The sequence below is a fragment of the Rhinopithecus bieti genome, unplaced genomic scaffold (genome assembly GCF_001698545.2).
Source record: "Rhinopithecus bieti isolate Rb0 unplaced genomic scaffold, ASM169854v2 scaffold_15336, whole genome shotgun sequence".
NCBI classification, from domain to species: Eukaryota; Metazoa; Chordata; class Mammalia; order Primates; family Cercopithecidae; genus Rhinopithecus; species Rhinopithecus bieti.
In genome coordinates this window covers 987,137-1,004,285 of record NW_016808678.1, presented here as the reverse complement: position 1 = coordinate 1,004,285, position 17,149 = coordinate 987,137, and the positions used below count along the sequence as shown (strand labels likewise).

Below are 17,149 nucleotides of genomic sequence, written 5' to 3'. Positions count from 1 at the left end.
CCGCCAGTCACATAATGATAGCTTTGTAGATTTATGCAATGTCTTTCCAACGAAGATGTTAAATGACCTATTTGAATGGTTTTATTTTATTTTATTTTTTTAGACAGAGTTTCACTGTGTCACCCAGGCTGGAGTGCAGCGGCATGATCTCGGCTCACTGTAACCTCTGCCTCTCGGGTGAAAGCAATTCTCCTGTCTCAGCCTCCTGAGTACCTAGGATTGCAGGCACCCACCACCACACCCAACTAATTTTTGAATTTTTAGTAGAGATGGGGTTTCACTATGTTGGCCAGGCTGAGTAGTTAGGATTGCAGGCACCCACCACCACACCTGACTAATTTTTGTATTTTTAGTAGAGATGGGGTTTCACCATGTTGGCCAGGCTGATCTCAAACTCCTGACCTCAAGTAATATGCCCGCCTCAGCCTCCCAAAGTGCTGGGATTACAGGCGTCAGCCACCACACCCAGTCATTGAATGTGTTTTATTCTCTTTACAATTTTGATCAATAATGCACAATGTTAAGCAGACTGAAATTTCTTCTTTAAAACGTTATTTTCTTTTTTTAAAAAAAGGTATCTTTCTTTCTACAAAGGTAGAAAAGAGATCAATTTTCGCAGCTCATTCCTTCGTACAGAAACTGACGATGATTTGACCTTACAAAATGGTCCAAATTTAAATGCTTGATGGGTATATTCTTTATATCTTTCCCTCCAATAAATCTGCCTGGAATGGAATGGCCATTCTTTCAAACATGCACTTAAGAGCAGAAGCAATGAATTCAGCATTCAGCATAGCTGCTTTTTTGCTGAATGACTATATTGATTTTAATGTGGAATATTCTAAGTCAAACATAGAAGCTGATTTTTGTTTTTTCACTTAATGGTCAAACATTTCTTACATGGCTTTTTTCCCTAAAGTTCAATAGCCTTCTTCAGTGACTGTGCCTATTAATTCAATGAGTTCAATAAATATTTATCATGTACCAACTTGGGAAAAGATTATATTGGATCAAATATTACAAAAAGTAAAATGATGAAAAGGTTTGTAGCTTGTTCTCCCTGTTCCTTTGTCTCAATAGAGAGAATCAGATAGAAATAATCTTTATAATGCATTGGAATAAGTCTCATATCATTACCAAAATTTGAAAAAAAGTACTCAAAGACAATAGCATAAGGAAAACACCACGGAGAAATTGGTTCACTGAGTTGGGAGTCAAGGATTAGGCTGACAAGTTTTTCATTAAGTTTCTGGCGAAGTTCTTTCAGCAAGCGAGAACAACGTCAGAAGGAAAGTCTCAGAAGGAGGAAGTGGGTCTCCCTTTGGAGATTTACAGATCGCCAGTAATCTGAAGAAGCCCCATACAAGAAGCCAGGCCAGAAGGGACTCAGTTTTAGCATCTAATATTTTCATTTGAAAAGTGAGAAAACTAAGACAAAGGCAAACTGACTTATTTAAGGTCTCAAAGCTTGTTAATGGAAACCACCTTTTGTGACATCCAGCCTTATGCTAAACTTCAACATCATATTTAATTAGAATGTAGGACACGCCTAGGGTAACATGATGTAGCCAGCAGGAACTCACTTATACTGAATATTTAATTACTTATTGTTCTCAAAGTGTCAAGAATACATGATAGTCTCTAAAACCAAAAAAAACAAAAAAACAAAAAAACCCAGAAATTAAATGTTTATTTCAAGTAACAGAACAGGAGGGAAAATCAGTTCTAGTATTTTCATGTGTGTAAAATTAAATACTACTGAGGGAATCTTGGTTTAAAAAAGACTGGTATAACAATTTCTGAATTGAAAATGTTTCTGCATTTTTACATCTAAAGCAGGTAGGGTTCTTCTTAATGGATTGCTGATTAAATTGGTGACATGAAATTGCACTTAAAGATTCAGCAGCCAGAGAATATAAACATGGGGGATAAACATGTCTGCCTGCATCAATCAAGGACAGCTGCAGTCTACCCCCAAAAAGGTGAGCAATTATTTATGAAATTATGTCTTCTTCAGTGATTCTATATTGCAATTCTAGGATAAACTAAATGAGAAAAACAGACAATGTCATGGTCCCAATTAACCAAGGAGCCACACGAATTTTCAAAATCAGGCCGGGCAAGGTGGCTCAAGCCTGTAATCCCAGCACTTTGGGAGGCCGAGACGGGCGGATCACGAGGTCAGGAGATCGACACCATCCTGGCTAACATGGTGAAACTCCGTCTCTACTAAAAAATAAAAAAAAAAAAAAAAACTAGCCGGGCGAGGTGGCGGGCGCCTGTAGTCCCAGCTACTTGGGAGGTTGAGGCAGGAGAATGGCGTAAACCCGGGAGGCGGAGCTTGCAGTGAGCTGAGATCCGGCCACTGCCCTCCAGCCTGGGTGACAGAGCGAGACTCCGTCTCAAAAAAAAAAAAAAAAAAAAAAAAAAAAAATCAAGGAATTTTAGTTATATTCTATTTAACCTCATCCTGAAAAAAATCCCTTCACTTTAAAAATAGGTCAGCTTGTTCTTGAAGAATTGTATTTTTTAAAAATTTTAAAGATGAGTGTCTAATTCTGTCAAGTACATAGTACCACAAATGTAAAGAGAAAAGAGGTGGTGCTAAGAAGCATAGGGCCCCTTGGAGTTGGTTTGTCTGTTTTACCCCAGTCAGTTTTCAGATTAGTGCTGCTAGGGTGCTCATTGCTTTGGTGCATTGGCTGGAGTTTTGGATTAATCAACTATTTTCCCCTTGGAGTAGCCATGGGCCATCAAACTTCTGCATAGTTATGGCCAAGATGCAAGCACTGAGGACAAAAGCCCTGTATCCCTGGATAGTAGCTCAGTACTCCATATCTAACAGACCAAAGAAACCTCCACATACACCCTTAAGTTATGCTTAGAGGCACTGAGGTGAACCCTCATCTCTTTTGATCAAAGAAACCTGAACATACATCCTTGTTATGCTTAGAGGCACTAAGGTGAGCACTCACATCTTTTTACTTAGGTCATTTAGGCGATTCTGAGGCCCACTGGGCAGACCACATGCCTTTAGGGGCAGCTCAGAAATCTGGGGTACAGAGCTCCTTGCAGTAACTGAGATATTCCAAAGTGAGTTTTGAAGGGTGCCCAAAAGATTTCTCACCACCTTCCTAAATTGATGCCAATCACTAAGTAGTTCATGCCATTTGTGTACAGATGAGGCTTTCTCTCATTAAGCAGATATCCCTGAGAATAACATCATGAGCCCTTAGACTTTTGATGAAAATTGGTGAATTTTGGAGAGATTGATCAAGTATAGATAAGGTATCATTAAGTCAAAGAAACTCTAGAGCCAAATAATCGGGATTCAAATCCCGGATTTACTCCCCATGTGACTGCAAGAGTTGTGCCTTAGTTTCTTCCATCTTTAAAACGGCAAGGTCAATATTACATGCCTCAGAGTACTGCTATGAGGACCAAATACTTGTAAATTTCCTAGAAAGTTCTGGTACAGAGTAAATGGCATTGAAGGTTAAGTATATGCCACTATTATTATGGAGGTGTTCTCGAGGAAGGGGATGGCCACTGCTGCCTTCTTCCACATCCTTACCATTAGTTTCTTTGATGCTCCCACTCTAGGCTTAGTTGGTCTTGCCCTTGTTCCTGAGACAAATCTGTTTGAGCCCAAGGCACTTTGTGAGAATCTTACTACCTTATTCCTCATTAGCATTGTGAGCCCCAATTTCTCAGCTCTTTGGCCCAGTCATGAATGCTAGAGCCCCAGATTGCCAGTAATGCTCTCATTCCGTCCTTTCAGTGCCCCACAAGAAAGACTTCCATCCTCTCCTTTTGCCTGTGAGTTACACTGTTCTCTCTGCTCTCCCACACTGACTCGAGAGTGTCCTCTGAGATAGCACACCTTTGTTCTGAGTCACAGCCCCATCTGGAGGGCCCGCCATGCTCTGGCTAGTCCTCCCCCTACAAAACCCTGGACTCATCTGGATGGACTTCTGAGGTGAGGACTGCTGCCAGCCAGTCTTAGGTTTCTTCCTCGCCTTCTGGACCAGCAGCACCAGCTCCTGTCTGAAGCAGCTTTTATCAGTGGTTCTCAAACTCAAGTATTGAGGAATTCTGATGAAGGAAGTGGCACACACTCAGCACGACTAAGACCGAGATGCTAAGACAAGGATAGATGTGATTCACAGATTGCCCACCATGTATTCCATTCTTAAACTCTCAAGGTCTCTGGGAGAATCCACAGGTAGTGTAATTGTTATCTATTTTGAATCTGCATTACTCTGGTCTGTCCTCCTTGCAAGCTGCCAACTAATCAGTAACTTAGTCAAGGAAAGGAAAACAACAGTCGGTCATTTTGAGTTGCCTGTTTTACTTTCTCCTGTCTCTATTCTCTTGCTTACATAAATTATCTTTTAACCTTGTTAGATGAAAGCAATAGTTTCTTGAATACAAGTAAATGGTGATGCTAACATTTAACCATATGTCCCCAGGTTATTGTTTAACTGAAGGCATTATGGAAAGATTCTGAGAGCCCCTTTGACAGCATCTAATGGTGTCTTTCTATTTTCCTTGAGAGTCAAAAATAAATAGCAATTTGATTTGTCCATCTGATTTTTTGATTATTCATTTGTATTACCTGCATTTTTCCTCCTTTCCATTTATGTAAAGTAAAATATTGAGGTTAATGTAACTCAGGGGCATCCCTTTCTCTGCAGAGTTGATGCATGGTTAATAGCACATGTGAAATAATTCAATCATTGGCTCCCTAAAAGCTAAGAAGAGCCCTGACCACTCTTCCATGTACAAGCTTTGTTTTAGAAGTACACAAATCTTGTTTTTGGAGTTGGATGGGGAAGTCTGTGACATATAGTACACAGACTGATTCTAACAGATGGATTTTTCTTGAAATAGCTTCATTAGTTAATCATTTCTTTTGCATATACTTTTTTCCTAGTTAATTGGCATAGCTGCCAGCTGGAGCTGTTAAGGATCCTCCAAAGAAGCTGACAGGTAGGGAGAAAACCCAATTGTCTCACCAATTCTAAGATGAAATCTCTATTAATTTCCTAATACCCATTATGTGTTTTTAAAGTAAAATGTTTAAAATAATATTTTCTCTTATTCTAAACACCTTATTTGATCTGTGTGAAAACCAAATCAATCAATGAATTATCTAGAAGAAACTTTAAGCTTTAGTAAATTATCTAGACTAGGGTTTTACAACTTTGGCAGTATTGACATTGTAGACCAGATCATTCTTTGTGTCTGTGTGGGGTCGGGTGGCAGTCTTGCTCTTTATATGCTGTTAAGAAGCATCTCTGGGTTTTACGCAATAGATGTCAGTAACGCCCCCAGTTGTAACAACCAATAATATCTCTAGACATTGCCAAATATCCTGGGGTACAAAATTGCCCTAGTTGACAACTGCTCTAGAAATAGATTATTTCTAGTTTTAAATTCAACTGTTAAAATAATTTTATGTATGTATGTACATACGCATGCATGTAACTCCAGACATGCCTAATATATTAGAAATGACTGCCTTTCACTTAGGCAATTAAAATGTTTTGGGGGCAATTATTGAAGTAGCCAGTTTTTTCATAAGTCTCTAGGTAAAGGCAAAAAAGAGAATTCGTTGCTTATAACTACCAATAGATATTAATTATCTAAAAAATGCCATTGTCATTTTCATTATCAGAAGTATTGAGAGTTTCTTTTCCTTTAAGGAAAGTTCTCAGTATGACTGTATGAATAGATAAATTTTTTAAAAAATCATGTAGAGGCATAATTTGAGATGTAACTGATTAATTATCAGCTTAGGTGCCTAAGGAATTTTTAAATAAGAGAAAGAAATGTAATTTAATGAAATGGACTTAGAAAAAAGACTAATCTGGGTCTGTTTTGACTTTACTATACACTTGTGAATTGATTTGGGACTCATAAAAGGGTTATTCAGATAGATAAATTTCCTGGTCTTTGAAATTCAGTAGTAAAAATAATATTCACCACCTTAGCGACTTTTCTGTAAGTTATATATTGATGGATCTAGGAAGAGTACCACAGAAATAAGATGTAAATCGCCATGACTTTTAAAAGGAAAACAATGGGCCTATTCTCATTTATAGTAATGGTAAAAATATAAGAACATGAAGTATACAAAGAGAATCATTTTTTATGTCAAAGAATATCCTAAATTCTAATCAAACTGCTTTCTTTCCAACAGAGGTTTTCTAATGGGAATTTGCTCAAGAAGGTTTTTTTGTTTGTTTCTTTGTTTGTTTGTTTTGAGACGGAGTCCTGCTCTGTCACCCAGGCTGGAAGGCAGTGGCATGATCTGGGCTCACTGCAAGCTCACCTCCCGGGTTCACACCATTCTCCTGCCTCAGCTTCCCGAGTAGCTGGGACTAAAGGTGCCCGCTACCATGCCCGGCTATATATATATATATATTTTTTTTTTTTTTGTATTTTAGTAGAGATGGGGTTTCACAGTGTTAGCCAGGATCGTCTGGGTCTCCTGACCTCGTGATCCTCCCACCTTGGCCTCCCAAAGTGCTGGGATTATAGGCGTGAGCCACCACACCTGGTCTTAAGAAGTGTTTTTAAGTTTTAACATTTATCAATTGCATGTTTGAATGTTTAATTCCGCCCCCCAAACCCTTGCCCCCAAATCAAGGTATTTACCTAAAAATTCCATTATGGTCTCTGTTGTCACTGTTTGACTTTCCAGGCCCATTGTAAAAATTTAGATTTTTTACTTTTCTTTTTTTTTTAAACACTCTTCTTTTAAATAGGAATATAACATTTCCTATTTAAAAATGTTATATTGTGCAGATTGTCATTTTTAATTCTTTCAGCTTACATTCAAGATACACGATCTGGCTTAGTGTGGCAAAAGTGAATTAACACAGTTTGCATGTTAAGATTGCAACTCAAAGGCCTCAAGACCACGTACTCGGTGTGTTGTGTGCACATACCTAAAATTCCACAGTGGTCCCTATTTTCACTGTTCAACTTTCCAGGACCACTGCAAGAATTTAGCTTTTATACCTTATTTTTCAAAGACACTCTTCTTTTAAATAGGAAATGGTATATTTTGCAGACTGCCATCTTTAATACCTTCAGGATACGCTATTTGACTTAGCAAGGCAAAAGTGAACTAACACATTTTGCATGCTAAGATTTCAACTCCAAGGCCTCAAGACCCCGTTCTCTGTGCGTTACCCGCACACAATGGACTTCACCCTGGTTGTAAGCCTGGCACTGGGCTCTGGGGCTCAGGCAGGCCCTGCACACTTACTCTCTGCAGACTCTTTGGAGCGCCGGCCACTGGACGACTTGCGCAGCAGGCTGCGGCCGGAGGAGAACAGGCTGGTCAGTTCCTCCAGCGGACTCGTGGGTGTCCGGGACCGGGAGCCGCCCGGGGCAGCCCCGTAGGTGTTCACCGCAGCGTTGACCATCTTGGCCCCATCTTGCGACACGGGTCTGGGGGTCGAGTGAGGCACTGAAGGAGAGCTCCTTGAGAGGCTGCCCGAATGCACAGCGTCATAAGGGGGAGGCCTTTTGAGGCTCAGGGGAGTCAGGGACCTCCCCATGCTGACGGGGGAGGGAGAGGTGGAGTGGCTTTTAGGGTAGCCGTGGGGAGACTGGGTTCGGTACAGCGTGGACGGGGGCGGAGGCGACGAGGAGAGCGCAGGGGTGGCAGAGGCAGGTCCCAGGGCCGCGGCCTGCTCTTTCTCCAGTTTCGCATGGCTGGGGACGTGGGACGGCAGCGCGGAGGGTGACGCCCCCGCCGGCTGTTTCATGTAAGACACGTTTTCCAGCACGGGAAGCTTCGTGACCTCCAGAGGGGTGAGCGGGGACTCATCGGAGTTGGGGGAGCAATGTACGGGGCGGGCGGGAATACCAGCAGCGGGGGTCTGTGAGAAAGCAGGTTGGGAAAGGGTGGGGGTATGTCACAAAGCAGCCCCTTGGGGGGGCATGGCACTGAGGCCTTGGCAAAGTCCAAGTCAGGCACCGTGGGAGTAGCACATTGCGAAGAACAGCTGTGATGGTCAAAGTCACATTTGGTGTCTTGGCCCAAGTCGTCAAAGATGGGGTACTTCATTTCCTCATAGACGGCCTCGCTCTGGTCGTCGTCCTCCTTCCTGAAGTCTCTGAGAATGTTCCCCACCATCTCGATGTACACGGGCTCCTCTTCCTCGGGGTCTCCCGCGGGGCTGCCCATATGGGACAGGGAGGAGTCCCGCGGCAGCGACGTCCTCCGGGGTCCGTGCTTTTTGATGTACGTTTCATCGAAAGATGTGCTCAGCTGAGTGTTCGGATTCCGCTTCGGTTTGGGAGGAGGAATCTTCTTGGAATACTCATCACTGTGGGGTCTTGGTTTAGCTGACACTAAAAGAAGAAAAAAACGTAGTGGAATAGATGAGTATAATAGGCGAGTTTTCAGAAATGATTTGCATGTGGATTTACTACAATAAACTTTAGACCAGAGGGGTAGACAGCTTCATTCTTAGTTTGAGGTTCAGAGTAAAAATCAACCAAAGAGTCAAGTATTTTCCATATTTAGAAAACTTGATGGTGGAATAATAGTCATCTTTAAACTGATATTCATAGTCTAACACTGAAAAATGCATTAAAACGAGGACTGTTCACTCCTTTCCCTTAGAATGCCTAAATAGAAGCTTTCAGATGAAACATATTGGATAAAAGCAATCATAAATTTTGTGAAAGCTAACCTGCATGAATTGAGAAAGAAATGCAGGAGGAAAAAAAAAAAAAAAAAAAAAAACTAGAGTGTCTGCTGGCACTATTGGTCAAAATACCATACAGATTGCACCCTTTTACTGATGTGGTTTTTGCAGGTGAACATATCTTGCTTGCATTTAGGATAAAAATTTCCCAGCCTGCTAGACTTAAAATCTGTCTTGGTTCAAATAAATAGCTTCCATACAGATGGGTCTGATATTTCAGGGGAAATTGATATGAAAATCTTATGAGGCTAGACAAGTTAATCTTTAAATCTCCAGGTATTGTTGATTATGGTGTATTTGCCTGTTTTTGTTCTTAAGATCTCTTATGATATTCCAAGTGCTGTCTCGGAAAGAATTTATTAGGTACGTTCCACTGACACATCAGAATGCCCTCGAGAGTTTTAAAAGAGAATAACTCAGGGAACCATGTGTAAGTTTCAAGAATAACTTCTGGAAACTCATAACAGATATGTGTACCAAACCATTGCACAGCCTGCTGGAAGACCCTTTATTGACAAAACATAAACTTCTGACACCATACAATAGCATGGAAGAGGCTGGCAAATGCCTGTGACTAAAATCAATTGTTTAGCATGCAAGGAAGGTAGTTGAATCTTGTTATTATCTCATTATCTCATTGTGTTGATATATGATTACAGAGATCATCTTTATTATGCAATGTAGCAGAATGTGGTTGCTTACAGAAGATGATAGCATATAGTGTGAGTTGACAGTACAGCTTAGAGTTGTAAGACTATGAGGAGCTAACAGGCTAAAGAGAAGGGTCTCAAGGCACAAATGGGGAAACACTTGAATTTTCCTTTTTTTTTTTTTTTTTTAACTTTAACTGGCCTAATTTATATACAAGAGTTTTACTAAAACGTGGTAAAGGAGCTGAAAATGATTAAGGATAAGCTAGATGGCTGCTCCACCCATCAACTGAGCCTTCAGCAACAGGGAACCAATCAAATATTCTAGCAGCGACTATGTATTTCACCTTTCTAGATCACTCCTGTTTCAACTATTTTGTTCCAATGTGCCTATGATGATGGTTTTACTCACTACAACCAAACAGCTTTTTGAGGGGAAGGTTCGTAATCTGTCTGGAATTTCCATTAACCCATACTGGGTAGAACTAGATGTTATGTTCCAGGGGGACTGTAGCAGTAAAGTCTTTTAATGCCCAAAGTGAAAAGCCTAGAGACAAAATGGGGTGAAAGTTATGCAGTCAATCTTTTTAGGAGGGACCCAAAGCAATCAATAATTGTACCACCTAACTTGGCATATATTTTACTGGTTTTGAAATCTCAGTACATTAATTTTCATACGATTTTAATAAGTCATCAGATTATATACAAAAGTCTGAGCCCCAATAAAGTAAAACTATAAATCAGCGAACAAGGTTGACATAGTTTTGGTCAGGACTTGGAAGAACCAAAGCTCATCCAGACTATTTTTCTGAAACTTGTTTCCTGCCATTTTCAACAGCAAGAAATGACTGTAGACCAACTACAGGTTCTGGGAAATTATTTTCTACAAATACTGAGTTCTAGGGATTGAATGGAGTGGGGCTGAGGGAATTCTTTGAGGGCAGAGGACTGAAGAGTGAGGTGCTCTATGAAGGGAGGGCTAACCTAAGACTAGAATTTAGTGTGTGTCCCTAAGATGGGTAATTTCATCATATGGAAATAATCACATTTAGAATTATGTTTTCATTTTTCACCCTCTTAAATTATAATTTACTTTCATTATCTTTGACCCTTCACTAAAGTCTGACACTCCAACATAGACTGTGGAGAGAAATAACAGGGTAAGAACTTAAGCATCTGCTAAGCCTATGCCTAGATAGCAGCACTGGATTTATGGGAGACTACAGTGTGGGATTCCCAGGTAGTGAGGCTGTCAGTGGCAGATTTGGGCATGGTACGGTATTCAGAGAAGCAACAGTTGATTAACAACATTGGCGACAACTTCTCTCTTTCCCACACAGATGATAAGGTGGCCTTTGGAATGGAAGAGAGCTATGTTTGGATTTACTCCAATTGTGAGCAAATGCCATTTCATTTTGTTTGCCAAAAGAAACAGAAAAAAATTAAATAAAACCCCTCTATATCTATGAAATGATTTAAGAAAGAGATGTTTCTATTGCAGAATGCAGCATACTTAGAATTAAGTAGAACAACTACTAATTGAGAAGGAATCTAGACAATCGATTTACGAACAATTTCAATGACAAACCAAGTATAGATGTTGTATGACAAGGGAAACAAAATATAACATCTTATGGTACCTGTGAGATTATCAGAGTTGACAGTTGCTATTGACTGAATTGGGTCCCCATTCTTCCACAAAAAAAGTCATCTGTTGAAGCCCTGACTTCCAAAGTGATGGTATTTGGAGATAGATCCTTTGGGAGATAATTAGGCTTGGATGAGGTCATGAGGGTAGGACCCTCATGATGTGATTGATTATAAGAAGAGACAGCAGAGCTCTCTCTCTCTCTCTTTCTGTGTGTGTGTGTGCATGCGTGTGCACGTATGCCATATGAGAACAGAGAGAAAGCATCAGTCTAATCAGTCTACAAGTCAAGTAGAGAGCCCTCACCAGAAACTGACCATGCTACTATCTTGATTTTGAACTTTTAGCCCCAAGAATTGTGAGAAAATTTCTCGAATTTAAGCCACTCTCTAATTTTGTTACAGTAAAACAAGTTTAGTTACCTAATACAACATTATATTTATTAAGTCCTAATGTAAAAGACCTTTACAGATGAACAATGAACATTTTAATTTCATCCTCTGGCATTGGAAAACTTTAACTAACTTTGTTATTTTAGGATTAAACAACTCTTTCCAAGCCCCTTAAGTTTCTCCTGCTCCCTGTCCCCTACCTCCCTTAACTTTTACAACTATGTCACAGAGAGCACATTCTGGCTACATCTAGAGATGCTCATCCCATACATGGGCCAAGAGCACCCTTCCACCACATGGCTTGTCATGCTCACTCCTTTGATCTGACTCTCTGACTCTGGTTTCTAATTTGTGGAAGGCACTTACTACTTAAATCTGACCCATTCTCTGGATGTTTGCTGTTTGTTGTTTGTTTTGATACACTTACTCCTGTTTCATGCTGCTCTGCTTGTTCAGCCCACAAGCTGAAGTTAGTCTCTAGCCTGCCTTGCCAAGGGAATCCCTCTTTATCTAGGCAAGCTTCTTCCCTCTTCCCTTCCCTGCTGGTGAAGAGATCCTAATGCAAGCAGATTCATAAAGTTCAATCAATCTCCCCTCCAGTCCTTTCTCTTATTATTGATCCAACTTTAAAACGAAGGTGTGAGTGTGGGGTAAAATGGCTCACGCCTGTAATCCCAGTACCTTGGGAGGCGGAGGCAGGTGGATTACTTGAGGTCAGGAGTTCGAGACCAGCCTGGCCAACATGGAAAAACCCCATCTCTACCAAAAGTATAAAAATTAGCCAGGTGTGGTGGTGCATACCTATAATCCCAGCTATCTCAGGAGGCTGAAGCAGGAGAATCGCTTGAACCCAGGAGGCAGATGACCCAAGATGGCACCACTGTACTCCAGCCTGGGTGACAGAGCGAGACTCTGTCTCAAAAAAAAAAAAATAATAATAATTAAATTAAATGAGGGTGTGAAGATGTTTCGAGAATAGACTCTTCAGTAAATTATAGATGATCAGGATGAATTAACAGATTCATTCTTTCAATATGGGGGCAGGGGCTTCTTTAAAAAAAAAAATCTGCTTTTCATTCCCTGACATCCATCCTTGTAATCTCATGGTTCTTTGTGGTAAATCAGAGGAGGAAACAAATTTGTTTCCAATAAACTAATTTTTTTTTTCATTTTCCATGAATCATCTGGTTCTACCTTAGTACAAGTATTGAGTAAATAATTTATATAACAATGAAAATGTATTTCAACTGTCACTATCATGGGCGCTGTTTTAAAAGTGTATCTCCATAAGAAAAGTATGAAATTTCAGACAACATTGTCCCATAATTTATTCCAACTTAACCTCATTCTAGGAACTTGAAAATGTTTTTAAAAAACCATTTTATTTAAAATGCCACTTCTTTATAAGGTACTTAGAAATAGTCTTATGCTACATACATAGATGCTAAAATATTGCTAATAAAAGACAATAAAATGGCACTGCAAATTTCAACATTTAACCAAATTCAACCATAATAAAAAGGTGATTTTCATCACTCTTGAATACATTTTAAATTATTTCTAATAAGCCCAAAGATAGAAGCAATAATTCCTGTGAAGCTCCAGAACACAAGCTTTAATGCTTAAAATAGTATAATGACAGTAGCATTTAATAAGCAGAAAGTGACATTTTTGAAAAGAGTTATGTGAGCACAAAGGTTATACATGGCTTTCAGTCATGCCCAGATGATCTTCCTTTCACAGTTAATTTTGGAAATTCACCACGTGCCTTGTCAACCTATCTTTAGGAAATACTTTTTTCCTTATTAAAAAGAAAGTGTAATGTAAAACCATGCTTTAGTATCTGCAGGTGTTCTTGACCCAAGAGGTGAAAAAAAAAGAGATACAACAGAGGTTAGCCTCGTCCCTTCCTAGAAAGACTGTGGCCACAGAATCCCAGAATACAAAGGGCTCTTCGAGATATCCAGCCCAAATTCCACATATTACTAATGAACAAATATGAATTCCTTATTAACCACAGTATCTAAGACAATCTCATAACTTAAATTTAATTCCACACCCTTTGAAACAAAGAAACCCGTAAAGGAAAAAGCTATGCAATTCATTATTTTGTTTATGGCATGAAGTATCCTTTTAAACAGTCCTTTCCGTAGCAGCACTATAACTTTGCATGTCGTGTTTTAGAGTTATATTTAAATAAGTAATTCAAACAGGAAAATGTGAATCCATTGAAGGAAAATAACGTCTACACTGTGTGATACTGGAACTGGCTGATTCTGGAAGGTGAGAGACACATTTCCCACTTTCAGCAGAACTGTGCTCACAATAACTCTTTTCACAGCTCACAACTCCATGACTTTGAAGGATATTTTTATTTTCACAGTCACAAGCCCCACAATACTATCCACTATTTTTTTTTTTTTTTAATTAAGATGGTAAGGAATGGAAGTTGCAAACGACCTTAGTCTGTTTACAGTAGGAACAAGAAAGTGTAATCATGCACAAAAAGGATTAGGTTTAAAGTTGTAGGACCTGTGTTACAGTACTGGATCTGGCGACAGTGAAAACAGAGAACTCAGATGAACATTTTGGTGGGACCAAATGAAGTAAGGCATGGAACTGGCTCAACAGTGTGGTCAGAAAGTCAAGTGGGACTGAAAGGGTCTTGCCTTAAACTAGAAGACATGATTCTAATCCCTTCTCTGCCTCAGTCAGGATGCAGAACATTGGCAAATTACTTTGAAGTGCATTTTTATTTACACTCACTTTTGCTATATATACAACAAGGGACTTTAATCAGAACTACTGTTCTTTAAAGTATTCATTTCAACTCACCAGTTGTAAAATAAAATTAGAGTTTGTGACCAGCATTTTAAAACAATAAATTAGAATAGATTAGAAAATATGATTCCCTTTCATGGGAAAGAGCTAAAGGTTGCTTCTTGAAACAATATGTAAGTATATAGAAATTCCCTGAGCCACACATATTTCTTACGGGTCATGATCAAGAATGTTTGAAAAACCCCAAACCAGAACACCTGTGGCTGAAAGTCTCCAGTAACTGATCCATAAATTCTTTTTCTCCCTATACCTATATATGTTCTCATTCAGTAAGAGGTGGAATCTATTTCTTCTCCCCTTGATTCTGGCAGCTTCCACTTTCTCCCAAGGAAAGCAAGCCACTAAGTCATAAATCTGACCACTCAAAAGATCACCATGCTGTAAGGAAGCTCAAGCTATCCATGGGGAAAAGAACCAAGAAATGGAATCAATAATGAAAATGAAACCCTAGCCATACAACTTCAGTAAAGCTGTCCCAGTGGCCCCCACATCTGTCTGAGCTACCCTAGATGAGATAGCAGACATTTTGGCTCGGTGGTAAGCCATGTCCACTGAGTCCTGTTGAATTTTTAACCCACAAAATTTTGAGCAAATATAATCAATGCTTTTTATATCTCTAAATTATGCAGTTATACATACCTAAAACTGGTATCAGAAGTACAGTGCTACTATAATAAAAATCTAAAACCTGTACACCGGTTTTGGTACTCAGTGATAGCAGAGGCCTGAAGGATAATGAGGAGACCAGCTGGAAGCTCTAAAGCTGTTAAGGAAATTGATATTGGAGGCTGGAAAAAGGGAGCGTGGTGTTATATATTGGGGAAAAATTGGCAAGATGTTGCCTGTCGTAATGCAGAAAATACAAAATGTACCTAATGAAATTGTGGACCTAACGAAGGTGAGTTCTGGAAGAAGATGAAACTGTGAGTTGGTCTGTTTTAGCCATGTACAATAGAGGATTGCAGGAGACAGAGCACTCAGGCAAGAGCTGTTTCGTTCTCAAGCAGAAATGAAAGGAAATAGTTCCAGCGCAGTGTTTGCCATGAAGACTTTTCTGAGCAACAAAGGGTTTCAAAATAAAAACAAGCTTCAGAGCAAAGGTCAAATTCAGAGCTCTGCCAGTAAAATGTGGACTTGGTGTAAAAATCAAATTAAGGGTTTGAATATAAGAGCCCCTGTTGACATCTCTGAAAGGTTTAAGGTACTGAACCTGGGGCTCTTAAGAATGTCACAAGCACTGTGCCCCAATGCCCTGACCATAGCCTTAAGTAGAGAGGAGCCTGTCTCAAGGCAATCTGTGGTTCTGTCTTTCATCTAAAGAAATGCAGTAAGATCTCAGTCATAGAAAGCCCACAAACATTATCAGGATATTGTGCAACACTGTTAGACAGGACAGAGATAGTTCAAAATTTAAATTAAAAAAGATCTCAGTCATAGAAAGCCCACAAACGTTATCAGGATATTGTGCAACACTGTTAGACAGGACAGAGATAGTTCAAAATTTAAATTAAAAAAGATTTTGGGCTCCAAATCTTTTAAAGGCTGGAAGTAGCTAGGAAAACTACTCACTTTCGGGTACAGGTCATTTGTTATAGAAAAGAAAAGATGATTTGGAGAGTAGATTCAAGAGCTTAGAGAGCAAAATCAAGAACTACAGATAATCAAAACCAGGGAGCAAAACTGGGCCCTTATCAACAATTTTTTGTTTTTTTTTTTTTTTTTTTTTTGCCCTCAGAGTAGGGAGAACTGGACACATGAGTCTAATTCAACTTCTGAATTGCTGCGAACCAGTGACTCCTATGTCCCTCCCCCCTCCCTCTAGCCCCCAGTTTTTGAATGAGACTGTACATCACACTTTACCTGCCCCTGACCTCCCAGTGTATGTTAGGTTTGTGTGGTTGCAGATAAATTATACTTTTAATTGAAAGCCTTTGCATATGAGGAATTGCAACCTAGGAGCTGTCCTGAGAAACTGCACCAAGGTGCTTCATTGCACATGGGCATGATTTAGATGATGAAACCTTCATTTCAATCTGATGTTGCCATATCATGAAACTTTTGGGGAAGAGGGTGAGAATATTTTGCCTATTGGAAATACTGTGGCTGGAAGGCAAATTTCATTTGACAGTCTTTCAAGAGAGCCACCCTCAACACCTTCCCTTCTTTTACACATTCTGTCTATCAACAGATAGGATCTATCTCCCTCTCCTGAAATAAGAGCTGGCCTTGTTTCTTGCCTTGACCTACAGAGTGTGTCAGAAGTGATTTTCTATGTCTTAGATGTAAGAGGACTGGTGGGATTCACTTCCTCTATCTTGAGAGCCAATTGCTGTGAAAGACCTCTGCGACCAACATGTTATGAAGAAGTTCAACCTAGTCATAGAAGAGGCCAGAGAGGAGAAAGATTGCTCAGACATATAAGTGAAGCATTATTCAATGTTCCAACCATCCCAACTGCCAGCTGAGTACAGAAAAATAAGAGGTCCTAGCCATTGTCACATAGAGCAGAGAAACCACCCATATGAGCCAACAACTCACAGAACAATAAGAAATAATAAAATCTAGGGGCCAGGCATGGTGGCTCACACTTGTAATCCCAGCACTTTGGGAGGCTGAGGCAGGTGGATCACAAGGTCAGGAGTTTGAGACCAGCCTGACCAACATGGTGAAACCCCGTCTCTACTAAAAATACAAAAATTAGCCTGGTGTGGTGGCAGGCACCTGTAATCCCAGCTACTTAGGAGGCTGAGGCAGGAGAATTGTTTGAACCACGGAGGCAGAGGTTACAGTGAGCTGAGATCATGCCATTGCACTCCGGCCTGGGTGACAAGAACAGAATTTTGTCTCAAAAAAGAGAAAAGAGAGAACAATAATAATAAAATTGTT

The 17,149-nt window shown here is 39.9% G+C and overlaps 1 protein-coding gene across 1 annotated transcript in view; it reads right to left on the bottom strand.

Annotated features, from left to right (window-relative positions):
* Window positions 1-14,424, bottom strand: part of NYAP2 (neuronal tyrosine-phosphorylated phosphoinositide-3-kinase adaptor 2) — a 125,491-nt gene extending 111,067 nt beyond the window's left edge. Inside the window, 3 exon segments of the mRNA XM_017886958.1 lie at window positions 7,280-7,873; window positions 7,876-8,373; window positions 14,418-14,424. Coding sequence (XP_017742447.1) covers window positions 7,280-7,873; window positions 7,876-8,373; window positions 14,418-14,424 — 1,099 coding nt within the window.
* Window positions 14,425-17,149: the final 2,725 nt, after the last annotated feature.